Consider the following 18,416-nt stretch of genomic DNA (forward strand, 5'->3'; position numbering starts at 1 on the left):
GCTTATTTTTAGCTGGAGCGGGAATTTCAGCAGAGAACCCCTGCACGGCTGGCAGCGGTTGCTTGTCGGTGAGCTTCCTCCGGGAGTTTCAGCCCGGGGGTGATTACCTGGGGGAGATTGGCGACTGAACGCTGCTGCTGGCAGGCAGCTGGTTGTGGAACAGCCAGCCTTACCGGGGTTTGGTTGCTTTGCTTTGTTTTTTTCCCTGCCGTATCCCAGCCAACTATATAACGTGGGGAGGTTTACGGAAGAGGCGGGCTTCCCCGTGGTCTCTGCTAGGAGGGAGCTGCCGTTCTCCATCGCAGCCCCTGCCCCGCTCTGTGCGGGGGGGGTGACTACAGCAGAGTTGATAGCGCACCGGTGTTTTGGCTGTTGCCGACCAGCGCTTGCGCAGAGCCGAGGCTTTCTCTTGCTCCGGCCCCAGCGAGTAGGCTGGGGGTGGGCGGGAAGCTGGGAGAGGGCACAGCTGACCCAAAGGGTATTGCACACCGTGTAACGTCATGCGTGACAACAGAACTGGGACAGCAGAAGGGGGGGGGGGTCTGCTGCTGCTCAGAGCCTGGCTGGGCATCACTGGGGGAGGCGGCGAGTGATTGCATTTGCATCACTGGGGGGGTTTTTGGTGGGGTTTTTTCCCCCCTCTCTTCAGTTATTAAGCTGTCCCTCTCTCAACCCACGGGTCTTCTCGCTTCTGCTCTTCCTGCTTGGGCTGGGGAGCGAGTGCGTGGCCGTGCCGCCACGCCAGTGCGGACAGCCCGTGATAGGGTCATGCAATGCTGGCTTCAGCTTTGGATTTTGGTGCTAAACCCCAGCCCAGAAACGGGCTTGACTCTGTCGGCCGTTGCAATGAGGCCACCGGCTGCCTTCTGCGCCCGCCGCTGAAAACCAAGCGGCTGCACGAGGCAGCGCTTCACCGGAGCGGCCGGGATGGAGCCGGCTGTCCAGTGCCCTCCGCAGCAGGATGGGTTTGCCAAGGGCTTGTGCTGAACCGTGGCTCCCGCTGCACCGGGGTTTGGGCAGAAGCCCACTGAGCACGCAGGAGCTAGGGCTGGACAACATCTAGCGTGTCTCCGTGCTGGGCAGCCCGGGAGGGAGTATGGAAAGCCGCTGGAGCCTTCGAAATGCAGACGGGACAAGGGAGCAGTGCAGGATGCAGCAGACACAGGTACGGCAAGTGGGCTGGAATTTTTTAATTTTTTTTAATGTATGATCTTAAAATAGGCATCCAGCTGGTCTGGATACCGTACCCCGCACAGAGCCCGCTTCAGCCGCCGGGTAGCCCTGCCGAAGCCGAGGACACAGCGTGAAAATTTGTGGCCCCGGGTGGGAGTTCATGGCTCCGGGGGCTCTGGCTGGCTCCGATGGTGACTAACGAGCTTCAGCAAGCGCCGGACGAGTCTCAATCAGCTAAAGCTTGAGGTGGAGCAATGACACGGGGGGTGGCGGTCCCCAGGCAGGTACCCCGGGAGCTCGAGATGTCCCCGAAGGGCACCTCTGAGTTTCTCTAGCCCTGTGTTTGAGATGAGCACCAGAAGCCTTGCCTTTGGACTTGGCGGGTGCTAACAAACTCCGACAGCACCCGTGGGAGCTCGGCTCGGCTTCTCCGGCGCCGGGGTGCGAGCCCTCCCCTTGCTCAGACCTTCGTGCACACGGAGAGCCCGTCTGCATTATCTTGCACGTCTGCGGCCGCCGTCGCCGCGCCGCTGCCCCTCGCCCGAGCCTTAAACCCCGTGAACACCGGGCAGATGGGCACGTGCTTCAGCCACCGGCTCCTCCTCACCGCGCTCATCCCCAAGGGGAAGTCGTAGCTCCTCAGGCTGGCGCTCGCTGCGCTGTCCGAGTGCGCGCCTGCCTTCCACTGCACCAGCCCTCGCTCCTCCTGCGTCCCTGCGGCAGCCGGCACCGCGTCGGCCGAGACCCTGGCCCCTGCTTGCCCGCAGCCGGGATGCCCAGCACGAGCCCCCCCCTCACCCTCGGATCCCCTTTTGCAGCTCTAAACCAAAATGAATCTGCCTCCAACCCCCCCTGCTTCCTCCCGCTGGCTCCACGTGCTTTAATTACCTGGGATGGTGTTGTCCAGGATGAAGGCGATGGTCCCCCCAACGAACATCTCCGTCGTTAGCAGCACCGTCAGTATCTGGTCCAGCTCGGGGACACCTGCGAGAGCGCAGGGACTGAGCCGGGGCGTGCTGTGATAAGCCGGATTTGCTTAATTAATCGTTGCTTACCCAGGGTGGGCAAGCACCTGCGAGAACTGCCCTCCTCTCTTCTTAAAACACCCAAAATTGGGGCTTTTCGTGGCAGGCAGGTACCTGTGTTAATGGCCTTGGGGTGGGAATCCAGGTAGTTCGGCAGTGTCAGCCCAAAAAACATGGCGAAGCCCAGCACGAAGAGGTTGCGGGAGGAGTTCATGTCGACGAACTGCAGGTTGGAGAGGCCGACGGCCGTGATCATGCCTGCCAGCAGAGACGGCGGCCGGGTTGCGGGCGGACAGGGATGCCCACGCTGCCGGCTGGGAGCCGGGCATTGGGGTGGGCTGCCCGCAAAGGCAGCGAAGGGCGTCCAAACCCAGCCGTGGTTCGACCCAAACCCTCAAAGCCCGCCCTGCATCCCTCGGGCTCGCCAGCCCCCCCAGGGAAACGGCCCGGGGCTGATGATAACGGCACCCCGGATCTGATGTGCCGAGGTTACCGAATAAGGTGCAGAACATCCCGCCGAGGATGGGGTCAGGCAGGGAGGCGAACAGCGCCGTGAACTTGCCGATGGTCCCCAACACGAGCATGATGCCAGCCCCGTACTGTATCACCCTCCTGCTCCCCACCTGCGCAGACAGACCGGCAGCGGGTGATGGGACCCATCCGCCCGACCGAGTTGGGACCCTTCCCCGGCCCCGGTACCTTCGTGATGCCCAGGACGCCGATGTTGGGGCTGGAGGAGGTGGAGCCGTTGCCGGTTCCCAGCAGCCCCGCGATGATGCAGGAGATGCCTTCGATGAAAATGCCCCTGGGGAACAACACAAACGGGCTGGTCTCCGCCGCTGCTCTCCTGCGGCGTCCCTGCCCGGTGCCCAGGGATGCCACAGCGTGGGCAGGGTACCGGCAGGGCCAGCCGGCCGTACCTGTTAATGGCGTGCACGGGGGGAGCGGGGGCTCCCGCCAGGCGGGCACAAGAGTAGTAGTCCCCGATAGACTCGATGATGCCCGCCAGCGTGGCGCTGAACATGCCCAGCACGGCCGCTGAGGTCACCGTGGGCAGACCCCACTGGCCTGCCCGGGGGGGGCAGAGCGGGGCATCAGGCTGGGGAGCACGCCGGCCCCCTGGTGCTCACCAGTGCTGCTTCGGGCCCCCCCCCCCCGGGTGCTCCCCAGCCCCAGTGATGCTGTGCCGGGTCCCCGCATCCCCCGGGGTGAAAGGGTGCTGGGGGGAGCCCCGCATGCTGCCAGGCTGCCTGGCACTCACAGGGGTAGGGGACCCGAAACCAGGGTGCCACGGACAGGATCTCCCCCCGGGCGTCCGTCCTGGCCTTGTAGCCGTACGCCTCGGGCTGGCTGGGGAAGACGCCGGTGCGTGTCAGCACGTAGCAGAGCAGCCACACCACCATGATGGCCAGGATGATCTGCGGGGGCAGAGACCGGGGACGCACCCCGCATCGCTTGCAAATCCATGCGTGGAAAAAGGGGGGATTTTCTGGGGACACCCCCCCCCCCCCCAGGATCTGTCAGCTCTCAGCCAGTCCCTACCGGGAACATCTTGAAGATCTGGACACGGAACAGGACGAAGCCGCTGCCCCGCCGGTAGCCGGGCAGGCAGACGGCGACGTGCCGCAGGTACTGGGCAAACAGGATAATCAGGAAGATGGTCCTGAGGGGGGAAGAGAGAGACGAGGTCCCTCATGCCCCCGGCGTGGTTCTGGCTCCGTGGGGGACACCCCCACCCCCTTGTCCCCCCACCCCCGTCCCCATGCCGTACAGCGCAGCGATGCCCCAGTGGGAGCCGGCCCGCTCGCCGGCCGCCTGGAAGACCGAGAGCCCGATGAGGGAGATGGTGGGGGTGACGGTCAGCGGCCCGATGTAGCTGAGCAGCGCCCCGGGGAGCCCCAGCAGCCCGACGGCCACCTCCACCAGGCTGGACACCACAATGGCCCCCTGGATCTGCAGAGCGTGGGGGGGGGGGGAGACAGAGGGGGGTCAGCACCCCCCCAGGGATTTTGGGGTCCCCCGGGGGTGGCAGCGGGGCGTACCTCTCGCATGCGGGGCTGCCAGACGTGGGAGGTGTTGAGCGGCAGCGCCCAGTTGCCGTAGATCTGCTCTGGGGATGGAGGGGGGTGAGGTGGTCCCTGGGGTGGGGTGGGGGAGCAGCCGGATGACCCCCCCCGCACCCCCTCTGCCCTCACCTTCGGGCGGGCATCGCCACTTCTCCAGGGCCAGGATGGACTTGGCGGGGACGAGGAAGGCCAGCGCGCTTGCCTGGAAGAGGGGCAGCCTGGGGGGGGGGACGAGAGGGGACGCCTGCGCCCACGGCCTGGGGACGGGCAGGGGGGGTCTCCGCCGGGGTCGCGGCTCTACCTGATGCCCACGGTGGTCTGGATGAGGGTGGTGATGCCGACACAGGTGAAGATGGTGCCGATGAGGTAGCTGACGGTAAGCTGGTCCTTGCCCACGCACAGGCTCTCGGCCAGCAGGAAAGGGACGGCGATGGTGCCGCTGAAGCAGGTCAGATAGTGCTGGGGGGCCAGAGGGGGGGCTCGTCGGGCTGGGGTGCCGTGGGGTGCCCCACACCGCGGGGAGTGGGGGCTCGGGCTCTGCCAGTGGGGGGGTACCCCCCTTCCAGGCCGTACCTGGAAGCCGAGCAGGATGCAGAGGTACCAGGGGGGCACGTCCTCGATCCTGTAGAGCATGTTCATCTCCGGCCGGGGGGGCCCAGTGCCCGCCCCGGGGTCCTGGTGTGCGGGGGGCACAGCTCAGCCCCGACTTGACCCAGTGGGCTGGGGACGGGGGGGGGACACCCCGCACCATCCCCACGGGTGGCACAGACTGCCCCATGGGACCCCCTGCGCCCTCAGGGATGGGGAAGGGTCCCGGCTGGCTGGTCTCCATCCGACAGTGCGTTACAGAAGGATTTGGGGTGTGTGCTGTGCAGGGGTGCCCCAGTACTCACCCTGCCCACCGCGGGCAGCTCCTTCCCAGGGGGATGCAGGGAGCCAGCAGGGACAAGAGCTGAGTTCCCGTTCTGGCAGCGAGGGTGAGGCGGGAGCTGGGTCAGTGTTGTCCCGGGTGTCCCATGGGAACGGGGGACGGACTCTGCCCCGGGGATGCGAGGGCCAGCCGGCCATGGCTCAGCATGCGCGGCCGGTCAGCCCCACCCGGCACCAGCTCTGCCCCCCCGAGAGGGATCCGGGCTCCAAAACCCGCTGTCCCTACGTGATGGTTTGTCCCCAGGGGAGGGTGGAGGGGGGGGGTCGTCCCCACTGGTCCCGGGGTGCCCGGACCACCCCACAGGTGCCAGGAAGGATGGCACAGCCAGTCCCAGCCGCAGCATCCCAGCCTGTCCCCTAGGTCCTGGGCTTCACCGCAGCCCTCGTGCTCATCCCATCCTTTGCCAGTCCCGGCTGGGCATCATGGCCCCAAGCTGGCCATCATTTGGGGTTGGTACCCCCGGCCACCCGCTTCCCTCCCCACTGCCCCGGAATATGGCTGAGGAGGGGACAGCGACGGGGACGGAGGCTGTGTTCACCTGGGGCTGAGCCAGGTCTCCCGAGCGGGTCCCCATCCTCCAGCGATGCGGCCCCGGCGGCGATGTCACCGCTCGAGGGGTTTTATGGCCACGGGAAGGACTTTAGTCACCACCTGGGCTGCGGCACGGGGGCGGCAGGCTGGAAGGCGACCATTGGCTGCCGGTTGTGAAACTGGGGAGACCTGCCTTGGGGATGGATCAGCTATTAACTCCTTTAATTAGGACTGGCACCGCCGGCGGGGCTGGGGCACTCCCGCCGTGAGCACCGTGTTGGTAAAACATTAGAGCCGGCGGGTTACAGAGTAATTCCCGGCTCGCAGGGGGGTCCGGTGGCGTGGGGCACCAGCTGCCACCAGCATCATCCTGGCCAAGGCCGGGCTGGGCGTCAAGGGACAGTCGCGACGCCGGTGACGGGCAACGCCGGGAAGGTGCCCACCTCCTGGTGTGTGTTGGCTCTCACTGGGGACGAAGTCGGCTCCGAAGGTCGCCGGGGCATTAAGCATTAACCGTGCCGGGGCTACAGCTCATTCTGCATTGCCTTGGGGGGGGCTGGCCCCCCAGCCTTGCCGCCGGCGCAGGCCCCCTTCTCCCCGTGGCAGAGCAGCTCCCGCAGGGCGGCCGGGCCCCGCTGGTGCGCTCTGTAGATCTGCGCCTCTCCCCGCTCGCCCACGTAGCTGTGGCACATCTTGGACAGCCTGCGAGGAGCCGGAGAGGGTCACGCCACGACCCCTGCCATGGCGGCAAGGGGATGGTGCCCGGCACCCTCCCCCGTTGCCGACCCTCCTGACTTACCTGCCCGGCCAGGGTCCCCCCAGCACCATCACGCTCATGGGCTCCTGTCTCGGCAGCCCCGGCCCCGCCAGCCGCTTCTCCCCATCCAGCTCCTGCACCCCATAGCTGCGGGGAGAGGCAGGGGTTGGGGACACCCCAGAGTCCCGGGGGACACCCTCGTCCCCGGGGACACCCCGCTCACCTCTCCCAGCCCTGCGAGCAGCTCCTCTCCAGCACCTCCACGTAGTCGGGCTCGCTCAGCGCCTTCCTGCCCACCTTCCCCTCTGCCCTGCGCAGCTGCTCCTCAATCTGGGGTGAAAAAGGGCAGAAACCGGCCAGTGAGGGGGGGCAGCCTCCCCATGATGCCACTCCCAAGCGGGGACGGGGTCTGCACCCCCCCTCCTTGTGGCCTTGGCAGCAGAAGCGCTTTTGCACAGGGTGGTAGGTCCCTGAGTAGCTCCAAGGGAGCTCACTGGTCCCAAAGGGCTTTTTTGGGGTGCTGGCGGGAGGCAGCCGTCAGCAGGGTGCCCCAGGGGAGCCAGCAGCATCCCCCCAGGCCGGAGCATCCCCATGAGGGTTCTCACCCCTGGTTTCGGGGTGCCATCTCCCCGATCCCCACCTGGAAGGCGATGGCGTGGCAGGCGTCGCAGCGCAGGGATTCAGGCATGTGGGGTGAGAGCCGCTCTTCGGGGCTGAGCTGGGGCGCAGGGATGGAGTGGGCGGGGGGGCCCCCGCACATCTCCTCGGCCCCCGTCCCTGCCAGCAGGCTCAGGGCCAGCCACGCTGCCAGCACCGGCCGCATCCTGCCGCGATGCTGAAAGTGCCAGGGCGGAGGCGCGGGGTGGCTATAAACCCCCCCGGGGCTGGCAAGCGGGTGCTGATGCGCGGCTGATGCACCTGCATCCGGCTGACGTGGCCCCGTCCATCCCCGGGGCATTGGGGTGGGGGGGGGGGGTGTGTGTGCATGGGGGGGGTGTCCCTAATTGACTGTCCTCTCTCCGGGAGGTTTTTGGTGTAATTCAGGCCTGACCCCTCCTCCTCTACCCAAATCCTCCCTGGGATGGCGTGGACCCTCCTGGGCTGGAGCTGGGGTTTGGGGTTCAGGGCTGGGGTTCGGGGTTCAAGGGCTGGGGTTCAAGGCTGAGGTTTGGGGCTCGGGGCTGGGGTTTGGGGTTCAAGGGCTGGGGTTTGGGGATCACTGTTGACCGCAGAGTCCCCTCCTGCCCACAGGGACCAGGGATTCATCCAGCGGGTGCTCCAGGACAGACAGACGGACTGCAGGGTCCAAGTGCCTCAGCTCCCCTGATGGGTCCTGGGGAGCCCCTCACACCCCCCTTTACAGACTACACAAACACGGGATGAATAGGCAGGATTTAATGCTGTCTCAGCATTTTTATTACTATTTTATGGAGTCTGTGCTGCAGCCGAGGCTGTGGGGGGGGCTGGTGGTGGCCGGGCCATCGTCCCCCTGTGCCGACCAGCCCGGGTCGCCCTCAGGACGGGACCGGCAGTACGGGGGGAAAGCAGGGGCCGTGCATCTCCTCCCTTTGCCGGCTGGGGGCCATGACTTCAAGCCCAAGCCCCCCCCCCCCCGGGCTGCCAGGTGCAATTTTCACATTGGAAAATACCCTTTTTCTCCCCATTCCCATGAGGAGCCGGTGAGGTCCAGTCGGTGCCCGTTACCCCTCGGCGCTTCGCCAGCTCAGCCGCGGGCAGGGGGCCTCTCCCGTGCCGGGGGTGATGTTGACTTTGGGGTTAAAGCCCGGCCACTTGGGAAGGGACATGCCACGTGGGTCCGTCCCCAGCTGAGGACCGTCACATCCGGAGCAGCGGTCCCTTCTCGGGCCCAGCAGGGCTGGCCCGGGCAGGGGGCTGGCTGGGGCCGGGGCTGGCCCGCATCCCCGTGGGGATGTAGTACAGGCTCTCCAGGTACCCGCAGTCAGGACCCCCGGCAGTGGGTGGCCCCTCGCCCTTGGGAGCAGGGCTGAAGGTCCTGGAGAAGCCGGGGTTTTCAGCAGCTGGCAGGTTGGGGTGCGCTGGGGAGGGGGCGGCAGGCGGCAGGGGTGCCGCGAGCCCTGGGAAGCCACCGCAGGGCACGTAGGTTGGACCGTAGACCCCTGGGGCCATGACCAGGGGGTTGAAAGGAGCCTGGTAGAGCCCGGCGTGTGATGCCACCGGTGGGATGAGCACCTCCAGGTACTGCCCCGTCTCAGGGTCGTAGAGCGTTTTCAGCTGAGGCTGCCGCGGCGGTTCCATGTAGTAGCATTTCCCACTGTCGGGATCGACGAGCATCCTCCGGTGCGCAGGCAGGTGGGGTGCAAAGGGCTTGGTGGGGCTCGGTGTGCTCTTACTGTTCGGTGAGGCACCGTCGGGCCTCCTTAGGAAATGGGGAGCGTCCTCGAGGTGAGGCTGAGGCTGGGCTGGGGGCAGCGGCACCAGGCGCTCCCCAGCGACCAGGCCTTCGGGGGGCCGGGGCAGGGAGGGCTCAGGGCTGGCTTTGCTCCAGGGCGCTTCCCCACTGGCCACGGGGGGGACACCGGTCCCCAGTGGAGCGCCGGCCGGGTTGGGGGCCGAAGGGGAGCCAAAGGATGAGCTGGCCACGTTGGGGACTGATGGGTGCCCAAGGGAAGCGGGGACTAGGTTGGTGACCAAGGGGGACCCAAAGGATGAGCTGGCTGGGTTGGGGATCAAGGGGATCCCAAGTGATGAGTTGGCCAGATTAGGGACTGAGGGGGTCCCAAAGGATGTGCTGGATGGATTTGGGACCAAGGGGGTCCCAAAGGATGCGCTGGATGGATGGGGGACCAAGGGGGTCCCAAAGGATGTGCTGGATGGATTTGGGACCAAGGGGGTCCCAAAAGATGCACTGGATGGATGGGGGACCAAGGGGGTCCCAAAGGATGCGCTGGATGGATGGGGGACCAAGGGGGTCCCAAAGGATGTGCTGGATGGATTTGGGACCAAGGGGGTCCCAAAGGATGCGCTGGATGGATGGGGGACCAAGGGGGTCCCAAAGGATACACTGGATGGATTAGAGGTCAAGGGGGTCCCAAAGGATGGGCCGCACAGGTAGGGGATCAAGGGGGTCCCAAAAGACTTGCTGGTGGGGTTGGAGACTAAGGGAGTCCCAAATGATGTGCTGGCCAGGCTGGAGGCTGATGGGTAGCCAAAAGATGAGTTGGTCATGTTGGGGACTGAGGGGGTCCCAAAGGATGCACTGGCTGGGCTGGGGATCGAGGGCAGCTTTGGCATCGGAGAGGATTTGGGGGCTTTCACAGGAATTGCTAAGTAGTTGGAGTTCTCTGCCGGGGAAGCAGGAGGGTACGGCTCAGTGGCTGCCGGCCACTTTGGTAAATGCTCCCAGGCCTCCCTCTGCTCCGGCAGCCAGCCAGAGGGACCCTCACCGGCCTCCCCGGCTCGAAATGGGGCAGTGGGGCCGGTGCTGCCCGCAGAGCCGCTGCTCTCTGCCGACACCTGCTCGCTTGTGGGTGGCTTCGGTGCACTTCTCTCCGCTGGTTTCCCAGGCTGTGGTTGCACGCTGCTGCCGGCCAGGGGTCCGGCTCGGGGGTCCCCACCATCACTGCAGCCATACTGCTGCACTGTTGACTCAGGCCCTTCGGCAGCGTGGAGCCCTCCAGTGCCGCCATGGCCTTGTCCATCCTTTCCCTCCGTGGGACTCGGTGGCAGTGGCGGGAGGAGAATGGTCTTCTCCGTCCACAGCATGGCGCTGCTCTGGGCCGGGGAGCCCTCCTTGGCCGCCGCCGGGGACCGCCGGCCCACCAGGACATGGAGGTGGGTCTCCATGTGCGGCACCCCCTCGGCCGCCGGCACCCGTGGCGGCACCCTGAGCTCGCTCCGCTCCCGGCGTGGGGGGGATGCCGGCGGCCCCTCTGCGGCGGCCGACTCCCTCTGCGTGGCCTGGACCCTCGTGATGTGGACAGGGGAGCCTTGGGTGGGCGAGGGCTGGCCGCCAGCGAGGTTTGCAGGGCCCTCGGCACATGCTGGAGCTGGCTCTCGGCTGGCAGCTGCCGGCACCTCCCCGTCCCCCAGCTCCATCGCTGGCTCCTGGCGGCAGACCGAGGTGCAGTGGATGACAAGCGGGGTGGCTGGTGGTGGCCCCCCGCCGCTCACCGGTGCCGTGGTGCCACGGGATGCGCCGGCAGACCCAAAGCAGAGACTGTAGCTGCTCTTCACCACCTTGCGCACGTCCCGGGGCTGCGGGATGCGCCCCTTCCCCTTATCTTCTGGCTTGGGGGGGGCAGCCGGCGGGGACTCCCGGGCCGGGGTGCCAGGGCTGGGCGGCCGACGGGGCACCTCTGGCGGCTTCTCCTCCTGCCGGCTCTGCGGCACCAGCCTCACCCCCTGCGCCCGGGAGGTGAAGAGGCGTCGGGGCGGCACGGCAGGGAGCGCCAGGCCATCGGCCTCCAAGGGGAGCGTTTGGGGGTGGCTGGGGAGGATGGCTCGCTGCTTCAAGCTGGGCCACGGCTTCGGCGCTCTCTCAAATCTGGGGGCGATGTCCAGCGCCTTCCCCACCCCAGGGTGGGCTTCGAACAAGGCACGCGCTCGCCGGTAGTGGATCCTCTCCACTGCCGGCTCCTTGGTGGCACCGGGCAGGCAGTGGCCCTCCAGCACCTCCTGGTACTTCATCCTCTCATTGAGTTCATTGAAGGTCGTCTTCAGCTTGCAGACATTCTCCCTTGTCGCCTCACTCAGCACCACCCCCTTGGTGGGATGGGTGGGGGTGGCATCCCCCATGGCCACCGTGGCTACCGGCACCCCACTGCCCCGCAGGTCCTCGGCTGAGAAGCTGCAGTCCGAGCGGGACAGCGAGCTGGACTTGCCCTCCAGGCCGTCCCCCAGCAAGTCGGTGCCGGTGGAAGACGGGCCCGAGGAGGTTGAGCTGCCCCGCAGCCCCTTCTGCTCCATCTTGATCCTCTGCTCGTACTGCATTTTCTTGGCGAGGACGTTTTTCACCAGGCAAGAGGCTGCCCTGGTCTTGCTGGCATCGGCGTCCAGGGAGGCTGTCTTCATGAACTGCTTGTAGTTGAGCCTGAAGTCCTCTCCGATGGCCCTGCCCTTGCTGGGGGGCTCCTTCCTGGTGGGGGGCAGGGGTTGGGGGGCCGGGCCGTCACCCCAGGGGCCGAAACCCATCTCCTTCCTCTCCTTCCTCTTCAGCAGGATCTGGCGCTTGGGGACGGTCCTCTTCTTGCCGTGGCCCTTCCTGGCCTCCCCGCTCTCCAGCTCCACGTCCACGCACTCGAACTGCTCCTTCCCCAGCAAGCCCAGCAGCTCCCCGTCCACGCCGGTGGGGAAGGGCCAGCCCACCCTGCCATGGAGGGCTGCCGCTGTGCCCGGGGACTCGCCGCCAGCTGCCGGCCACTGCCCTGGCCGCCCACCGTCCTCCGACAGCGAGTTGGAGAGGCTGGAGGAGGTGTGGGAGCTGCACATGTCGAGGCGGGCGCCCGGGGGACCCGAGAGGCTGCGGAAAGCCCTGTCCGTCAGCGCCCGCACCTCGCCATCCACCTCGTCCGAATCGCTGGGCGCCCCGCCGAGCATCCCCCTGGGCTGCCGGGGCAGAGCCAGCTCCCCGTCGCCACTGCCGGCGGCGGCGGTGGCAGGCTGCCGGTCCCTGCCGAGGGGACCCATCCTGCCGCCCTGCCCCGGCGCCGGGCTATTCTTAGCCACGATGGACAGCTGAGCCTGCTGCGGGCGGGCGAGGGGGCCGGGCGGCGGGGGGGCGCCGGGGGCCCCCGCTGGAGCCCAGCGCCCCGGGGCAGCCCCCTCGGCACAGACGCCCCGACACCCCACGTCCCGGGGGGGCGTCCCCTCCTCGTCCAGAAACTCCAGGCAGTCCTTGAAGGTCTCCGTCCCCTCCGAGCACAGGGCGGAGTGGTAGGAGGAGACGGAGGAGCCCGACATGCTCTTGGTGAGATCGTCGCGGGGGAGGCCGGGGAGGTGGCCCTCCTCCTCCGACGCGGACTGTCGGCCGTCCCCACCGCTGCGGGGACCCTCGCCGTCGGTGCTGGGCAGCTCAGCGTGGGAGAGCAGGACGGGGTCCCTCTTCCCGCGGGGCATCATGGCAGGGATGACCCTGGGGAGTGCCAGCCAGTGCCACGGGACCCTCCTTGCTGCTGGGGACGCTCCGCTGGGGACACCGGCTCAACCTTCTGGCTCCCTCGCCGTCACGGCGGCTGGACCCAGCGGCGGGATGGAGCAACCCCTCGATCACATGGACGTCAGTGAGCGCCAGCCCCAGGGAGGCGATGCCAAGCGCATTGCAGGGATGCCACCGCCGCCCCCGGCCTCAGGGGTCTGCCGGGGGGCTGCCAGCACCATCCCCTGCCCCCTCACCCCGCGCTGCTGCTCCCCAAACTCGCAGGAGAGGTGCCTTGGTGTCCCCACACCTCACGGGGGTACCTGGGCTGTGCCCCCCAGCACAGCGAGCTGGGCTGCCCAGGGGCTGGGGGACCCGCAGACCCCTCTGGGGACATCCCATCCCCGGCGCAGAGGGCACGGCCAGGCCCCAGGCTGCCGCTCCGTCCCCGCCATGGCTCCTTTCCCAGCACCTCTGCCTGCCTCGCTGCAGGGACGGCATGTCCCCATCCTGGGGGCTTCCCCAAAAAACACCCTGCCCCAAGCAGCAGCTCCCCCAAAACGAATCGCAAGCGGCCAGGAGCAAACACAAGACTTGAAATCAAACCGGGCACTGAGCACCTCCGGGACTCACAAGAGCCGAACGATGGATGGCTACTATTTGCTTTTTTGGGGGGGGGGGGCCCAAAGCAAGCGGCCGGAGTGCCCAGCATGGCACGAGAGTCTCTGCAGCTTGTCGGCCCTGACTGCTGCCGGCAGAGCTCAGCCCTGGCTTTCGGGGGGATTTTTGCAGTGAAGCAGCGGTAGCAGGTGCTCCCTGGCGCTGCCAGCCCCAGAGCAACCCGATGCCCAAGTCGTCTGGGTTCATGCAGGGACTAAATTTAAACCTTGGCAAGGAAAAGGAGGAGAAGAAAGCTTCCCTGATAGCTGGCCTGGCGCTTAACCCTTCGCTGCTGAGCAGGACTGCGTGGTGGCATTTGTGGCCACGGGGAGCGGAGGAGACCTGCCGTGGGCAGCGCTCGCCGGCGCGGTGGCCTTGTGCAAGAGAGCAAGGGGGGGGATTTCAAATCCCCAAATCCCTACAGCCCAGCTTTGCAGGGAGCCGGTGGGATGCGGCTGTCAGCGGAGGAGCTCCCCGTCCTGCTTGGATGGCTTGTGGCACCCCAAAACCTTGGGCTGCTGCTTGGGTGCCTCAACCACCCTACAGTCCCCATGCGAAGGGGGGGTCCGGCTCTCAGCCTGGGGCTGGCAAGACAGCGTCCCCGACCCCCCCGGGCCCGGCTCCCCGCAGCGTGGGCTCACGGCATGGCGGCCCAGTGGGCGCCTGCTGAGTCACTGCTGGCTCCAGCCCCAGCACAGCGCAGCCGGGAGCACCGCGGGGACGTGCACGTAGCCCCTGCCTGCTGCTGGCTTTGCAGTGCCGGAGGGGGATGTACAGACCCACAACGCGGCGGGGGGGGACGCAGCTCCCCTCGGGCAGAGCTGGCTCCTCAGTCCCCAGCCAGTCCAGATCCCAGAGAGATGCTGTTTCGTTCCTTCTCCTCCGCTGAGGGTCATGCCCAGTGTCTCAGGGCCACTGGTAGTTGGTGGGAAAGGGAGGTTGGTCCAGCCCGGGGACACCGGTGTCCTGCTGAGCCTCCCTGGGGTGTCTTGCCGATGCCTTTGGTGCATCCGGGGTACCACTACTGGGGGTAGGAGGAAGGGCAGAGAAGGCACAAGGGGAACACGGGCTGCGGGAGCTGGTGAAGCTCCGGATAAGGTAAAATAATCAGCCCAGTGGGAGGATCACTGCAGCTCCCCTCGGGCACAAAGGGAAAGGTCTACTACTGCAGCTACTGCCTACAGGTCCTGCTGTCCTGGCAGCGGGTGTGAGGCAGATTTAGGGCAACAACTTGTGAAACTGCTTTAAACCTTTCCTCTGCCCCTTTTCCTGCCCTCGCGCCAGGCACTGTTCTTGCTGCTGCTGCTTCTTTCACTCCGACACCCGGGCCCTGCCAAAACCGAAATGGCCAGAGCGTCAACAGCTGCGACAGGCGGTACGGCAATACCGGAGGCTGCGAGGGTGGCCGGAAAGCACCGCCACGCGCCCAGCCGTTCAACCGCTTCCCCGGCACCCGCTCTCGGTGCTGCGGGAGACGGGATGACCCTGTACACCCCCTGCTCCATAGGGCCAGCTGTATGGGGAAGCACGGCCGGGTTGCAGCAAGGACTGCCGGCTTGGCTGGTTTCTTCCAACATCCCCAAGGCTGCCACGAACAGCCCGGCTGGGCGTGTTGCTGAAGCAGAGAGGGAACCGGCTGGGCAGTCCCAGCCCGAGGCTGCCAGCAACCTGCCGGGCAAGAGCCACGCTCCAGCGCCTGCGTCTCCTCCTCCTGGTCCTTGGGTGCATCCACCCCTCCTCAGTGTGGCTCGGGATTTCTACACAGAAAAGAGAGAGGAGGGCATGGCGGAGATCCCCGGGGTCCACCTACCAACCGAAATACAACCGGTTTAGGTTCAGAGGCCGTAAACCTGCCTTCCAGCACCCGAAGCAGTTTGGGGTGTGTGTGGGAGCAGCCTGTTAGGCACCAGCACGTTACAGAACAACGGGAGGACCCAGGCTGAGCCAGACTTGCTAATTAAATACTGAATACTTTTATGTTTAAGCCAGCGTGATACTGCCTGTAGACTTACCATTGCATTTGCTTATTAACTTGCTTTTCGTGCCAGCTCTGTGCATGCTCTCCTCTGAACGCTGGCAAGCCTGAAAGGGAGGCGGCAAGGGGGAAGATGACGGCTGCTAGTGGCTGCCGAAAGCGGGACGTGCCTCTCCCACGCTGGAGCTACTTTTCGCAACTCCAGAGGAGCAGGAAACACTGGCCCAGCTTGGCAAAGGCTTTTGAAGTTGCTTCCAGGATTCGGAAGGGAACTGGGCATCCGAAACACACCAGCGGCTCTGACAAATCTCAAGCGCTTTGGTACCCAAGGGTTGGATGCGTGAACCTGGGGTGGATACAAATAGCTTGGCTGCCCCAAGCCTGCCAAGTGATCCACCTCCGAGCCTGTGCAAGGACCTCACCTCCCTCTCCACCGCACTGACCGCGCCGTGCAGCCGCAGCGCGGGGGGCCGATGCCCGAGCAGGCGCCCGGGGCTGCACGCCGGCGGCCACCCAGCAGCTCCGGTCTGCCGAGATGGCGGTTTGAAGCGCCAGCTCCCAGAGCGCGGGCCCGGGCTCGGCGCACGGCGGCGGAGCGGGAGGGATCCTGCCGACCGCGCAGGTGCTGTTTGGGGGCCACGACTCGCGGGGTCCGGCCCGCTCCCCGCTCCCCGCTCCCCCTGCCCGGGCTGGCGCCAGCGGGGCCGGGGGCCGGCGCCACGTGCGGGGCCCCCCGGCGCCCGGGGGCGGGGCCTCCGCAGGCCCCGCCCTCCCGCGCTGAAGGCGTGGCCTCACAGCCCCCCTCCCACCGCGAGGCCCCGTCCCCCCCCCCACCCCGTGAGGAGCACCCCCTCCCCACACAGGGAGGGGATAGTCCTCCCCCGCCGGCCCCGGCCCCGGCCCCAGTCGCGGTCCTCGGCTCCCGGCCCCGGCCCTCGCTGGGGGCCGCCTGCACCTCGGCGAGGTGCCGCGGCTGGCGGCAGCCCAAGGCCCCGGCGCCCGCCGCCATCTCCCGCAGCCCCGCGGCAAATGGCGGCCGCCGTCGCCGGGCCTTCCCCGTCTCCTAGCAACGCGCGCGCGCGCCTGCGCCCCGCCCCCCCCCGTCTTAAAGGAGCCGCGGTCGGGAATCCCCCAGCGTCCCCCGCCCCGGAGGGGGGCGGCGGGCAGGGCCACGGCTCCGGAGCCCCGGGGGAAGGGCTCAGCCTCCACCGAGGCCCCGGGCACTACCCGCGGCTCTCCCGGCCTGGGGCGGGCCGTGGCCGCGGGGAGGGCGGTTAGTTCGTCGCCCATCCCCGCGGATGCTGCCGCGCCCCCGTTTCGCAGGGAAGGAACGCCCAGGCGGCACGGTTACCTCCTTTCGAGGCCGGGCTTCTTACCACGGCACAGACAGGCGCAGAAACGCCAAGTCTTTCATTAAAAAAAAAAATATATATATATATAGACACTTATATAAAGCCATTTGCAATTCCCTGGTATTCCCCAAGAAGCGGGAGCATCCCACTGCGCTGCCAGCACGCGGGGACACGGCGAGCCAGGCCTGCGCGGGGAACACCTTTGTCTCCCTTTGGAGGACCAAGAAATAATTAGAAGTCAACCGCATTTTGGCAAGTAACCTTTGGTTGACGACAGGAACACATTTCAACAGGCACGAGATAAGTTTTCCTTCCCCCCCCCCCCCCCATGGAGTAGGACGCCGGTGCTTTACAAAAAGAAGTACTTGTGTTTATCACTGGAGACATTTTAGAGCCAAATGCCCTTATTCACAGCGCACAACACCGGCACGCAAATAGTCATCCGTAACACCTTTGACTGTGATTACGAACAAAGAACACCTTATTGCTTTTCGAAATATTTTTACCTTTCAGTCTCACCTTCCGCTCCATCCTGGGCTCTTTCCTAGTCGCAGAGAAGACTCCTAAGTTAAATTACTGTGCTTCTCACAGTCGGTCTCCCACCTCCACCGAACACTTTGAGATCTTTGGATGAAAGGTGCAATCTATTTTAAGTGCAAAATACTACGTATGAATTCAAGCTCCGTACGGGACATGACAGGTCCAGTAAAGTCGTGGTGTTTGGTCTCCCCACCTGTATCACTTTCCAGCCACGGGAGTCAAACAGGAATGACAGGAAAGAAACCAAACCTGGAACAAAGTCCGACCACTTTAATATAGTTCAAATATACACTACAAACTATTTAATGTATAAAAAGCAACATTAAGAAGAATTTTGCTTTTTATACACGCTCATATTACACGCTCAAAATTGGGAAATACCAGAATTAAGGCCGCCTGTCCTACTGCCAGCCACATCACCAATCTCGAATAGTCAGACCAAACATTTGTGCCCTTACAGACTCTCACACTACACGTGTTTCACAACAACCCTCTCTAAATGCCTTTTTCACTGGCGCTCCTCCCGCCCCGAGTGGCCGACAAACTCCGCTCAGCTTCCCCAAGCGCTCCTACAAAGTCGCCCAATGGGGAACAAATGTTAACGTGACAACGCTATTTTAAGGAGCCACTATGTTGTTTTTTAGGTTTTTTTAACACGTCAGCATTTCATAGCAGCAATATTGCCGTAGTTGCAACGGTCTCATCATACAGGGGACATGTGCGTCTCATCTGCAGAACACCAAGTCTCACAACCCAAGACAAACACCCCCCCCCTCTGGTGCGGATCACCAGAAAAGCTTCTCTTCCTGCAGCTCCCAGCCTCGTTTGCTGCCCAGCCTCCCGCCGCTGTAACGGACGGGACGGGGACACCAAGGGGACGCAGCTCCCCGCTCTCGGAACCAGCCGTCTGGTGCACCAGGCCAACGGGACACCCTCAGCGCGCGGGCAGAGCACCAGTACGCGACTGCACCGTAACGCCCAGGCACGTGGGGACTTGAAGCCTAAGCTTTAAAGGCGATTTTAATTCTGGCGTTTCCCAAACTTCTGAGCACTTTGCTTCCTACGTTTAAGCCAAGGCCATCTGTGGCGTCCTGCGCTACTCGTAGCGAGTTTTGGGAATGGGAGCAACAACACAGAGTTGTTCAGTTTTAGTAGACACGTACCTCCGCGTCAGAGAGGCGAGCGTTGCCTCTGCTGTGGCTACGCCGAGTCCCCGCATCAGGGAGGGAGGGAGGGAGGGCGGGCGGGCAGAAGCCTGCCCCTCCAGTGCCTGTACTGCTTGGAGACGTCC

At 65.5% G+C, this 18,416-nt stretch overlaps 3 protein-coding genes across 8 annotated transcripts; all 3 read right to left on the reverse strand.

The window, feature by feature from the left end:
- Positions 1 to 1,182: 1,182 nt before the first annotated feature.
- Positions 1,183 to 5,804, reverse strand: SLC23A1 (solute carrier family 23 member 1). Of its 6 annotated transcripts, none has more exons than XM_076350215.1 (15): positions 5,734 to 5,804; positions 5,158 to 5,229; positions 4,838 to 4,939; positions 4,566 to 4,723; positions 4,394 to 4,482; positions 4,241 to 4,308; positions 3,970 to 4,151; positions 3,741 to 3,861; positions 3,460 to 3,616; positions 3,119 to 3,266; positions 2,898 to 3,003; positions 2,692 to 2,821; positions 2,313 to 2,456; positions 2,062 to 2,157; positions 1,183 to 1,887 (listed from the first exon to the last, which is right to left on the reverse strand). In XM_076350215.1, exons 1-15 carry the CDS (start codon positions 5,767 to 5,769, stop codon positions 1,634 to 1,636), a joined length of 1,863 nt encoding a protein of 620 aa, XP_076206330.1. In that variant the 5' UTR covers positions 5,770 to 5,804; the 3' UTR covers positions 1,183 to 1,633. The 6 variants fall into 6 exon arrangements, with proteins under 6 accessions (XP_076206330.1, XP_076206325.1, XP_076206326.1 ...); XM_076350210.1 differs by having other exon boundaries at positions 4,241 to 4,303; positions 4,394 to 4,466; positions 5,734 to 5,780; XM_076350211.1 differs by lacking the exon at positions 5,158 to 5,229 and having other exon boundaries at positions 5,734 to 5,780.
- Positions 5,805 to 5,928: 124 nt separating this feature from the next.
- On the reverse strand, positions 5,929 to 7,306 carry MZB1 (marginal zone B and B1 cell specific protein). Its single transcript, XM_076350216.1, has 4 exons — positions 7,124 to 7,306; positions 6,707 to 6,813; positions 6,526 to 6,630; positions 5,929 to 6,428 (listed from the first exon to the last, which is right to left on the reverse strand). The coding sequence occupies exons 1-4, from the start codon at positions 7,304 to 7,306 to the stop codon at positions 6,251 to 6,253; spliced, it is 573 nt and encodes a 190-aa protein (XP_076206331.1). The 3' UTR covers positions 5,929 to 6,250.
- A 557-nt stretch (positions 7,307 to 7,863) lies between these two features.
- On the reverse strand, positions 7,864 to 12,579 carry PROB1 (proline rich basic protein 1). The gene has a single exon (XM_076350436.1). It carries the CDS (start codon positions 12,577 to 12,579, stop codon positions 8,320 to 8,322), a length of 4,260 nt encoding a protein of 1,419 aa, XP_076206551.1. The 3' UTR covers positions 7,864 to 8,319.
- Between the last annotated feature and the right edge of the window lie 5,837 nt (positions 12,580 to 18,416).

This window comes from Aptenodytes patagonicus, chromosome 12, assembly GCF_965638725.1.
Source record: "Aptenodytes patagonicus chromosome 12, bAptPat1.pri.cur, whole genome shotgun sequence".
Classification (NCBI taxonomy): domain Eukaryota; kingdom Metazoa; phylum Chordata; class Aves; order Sphenisciformes; family Spheniscidae; genus Aptenodytes; species Aptenodytes patagonicus.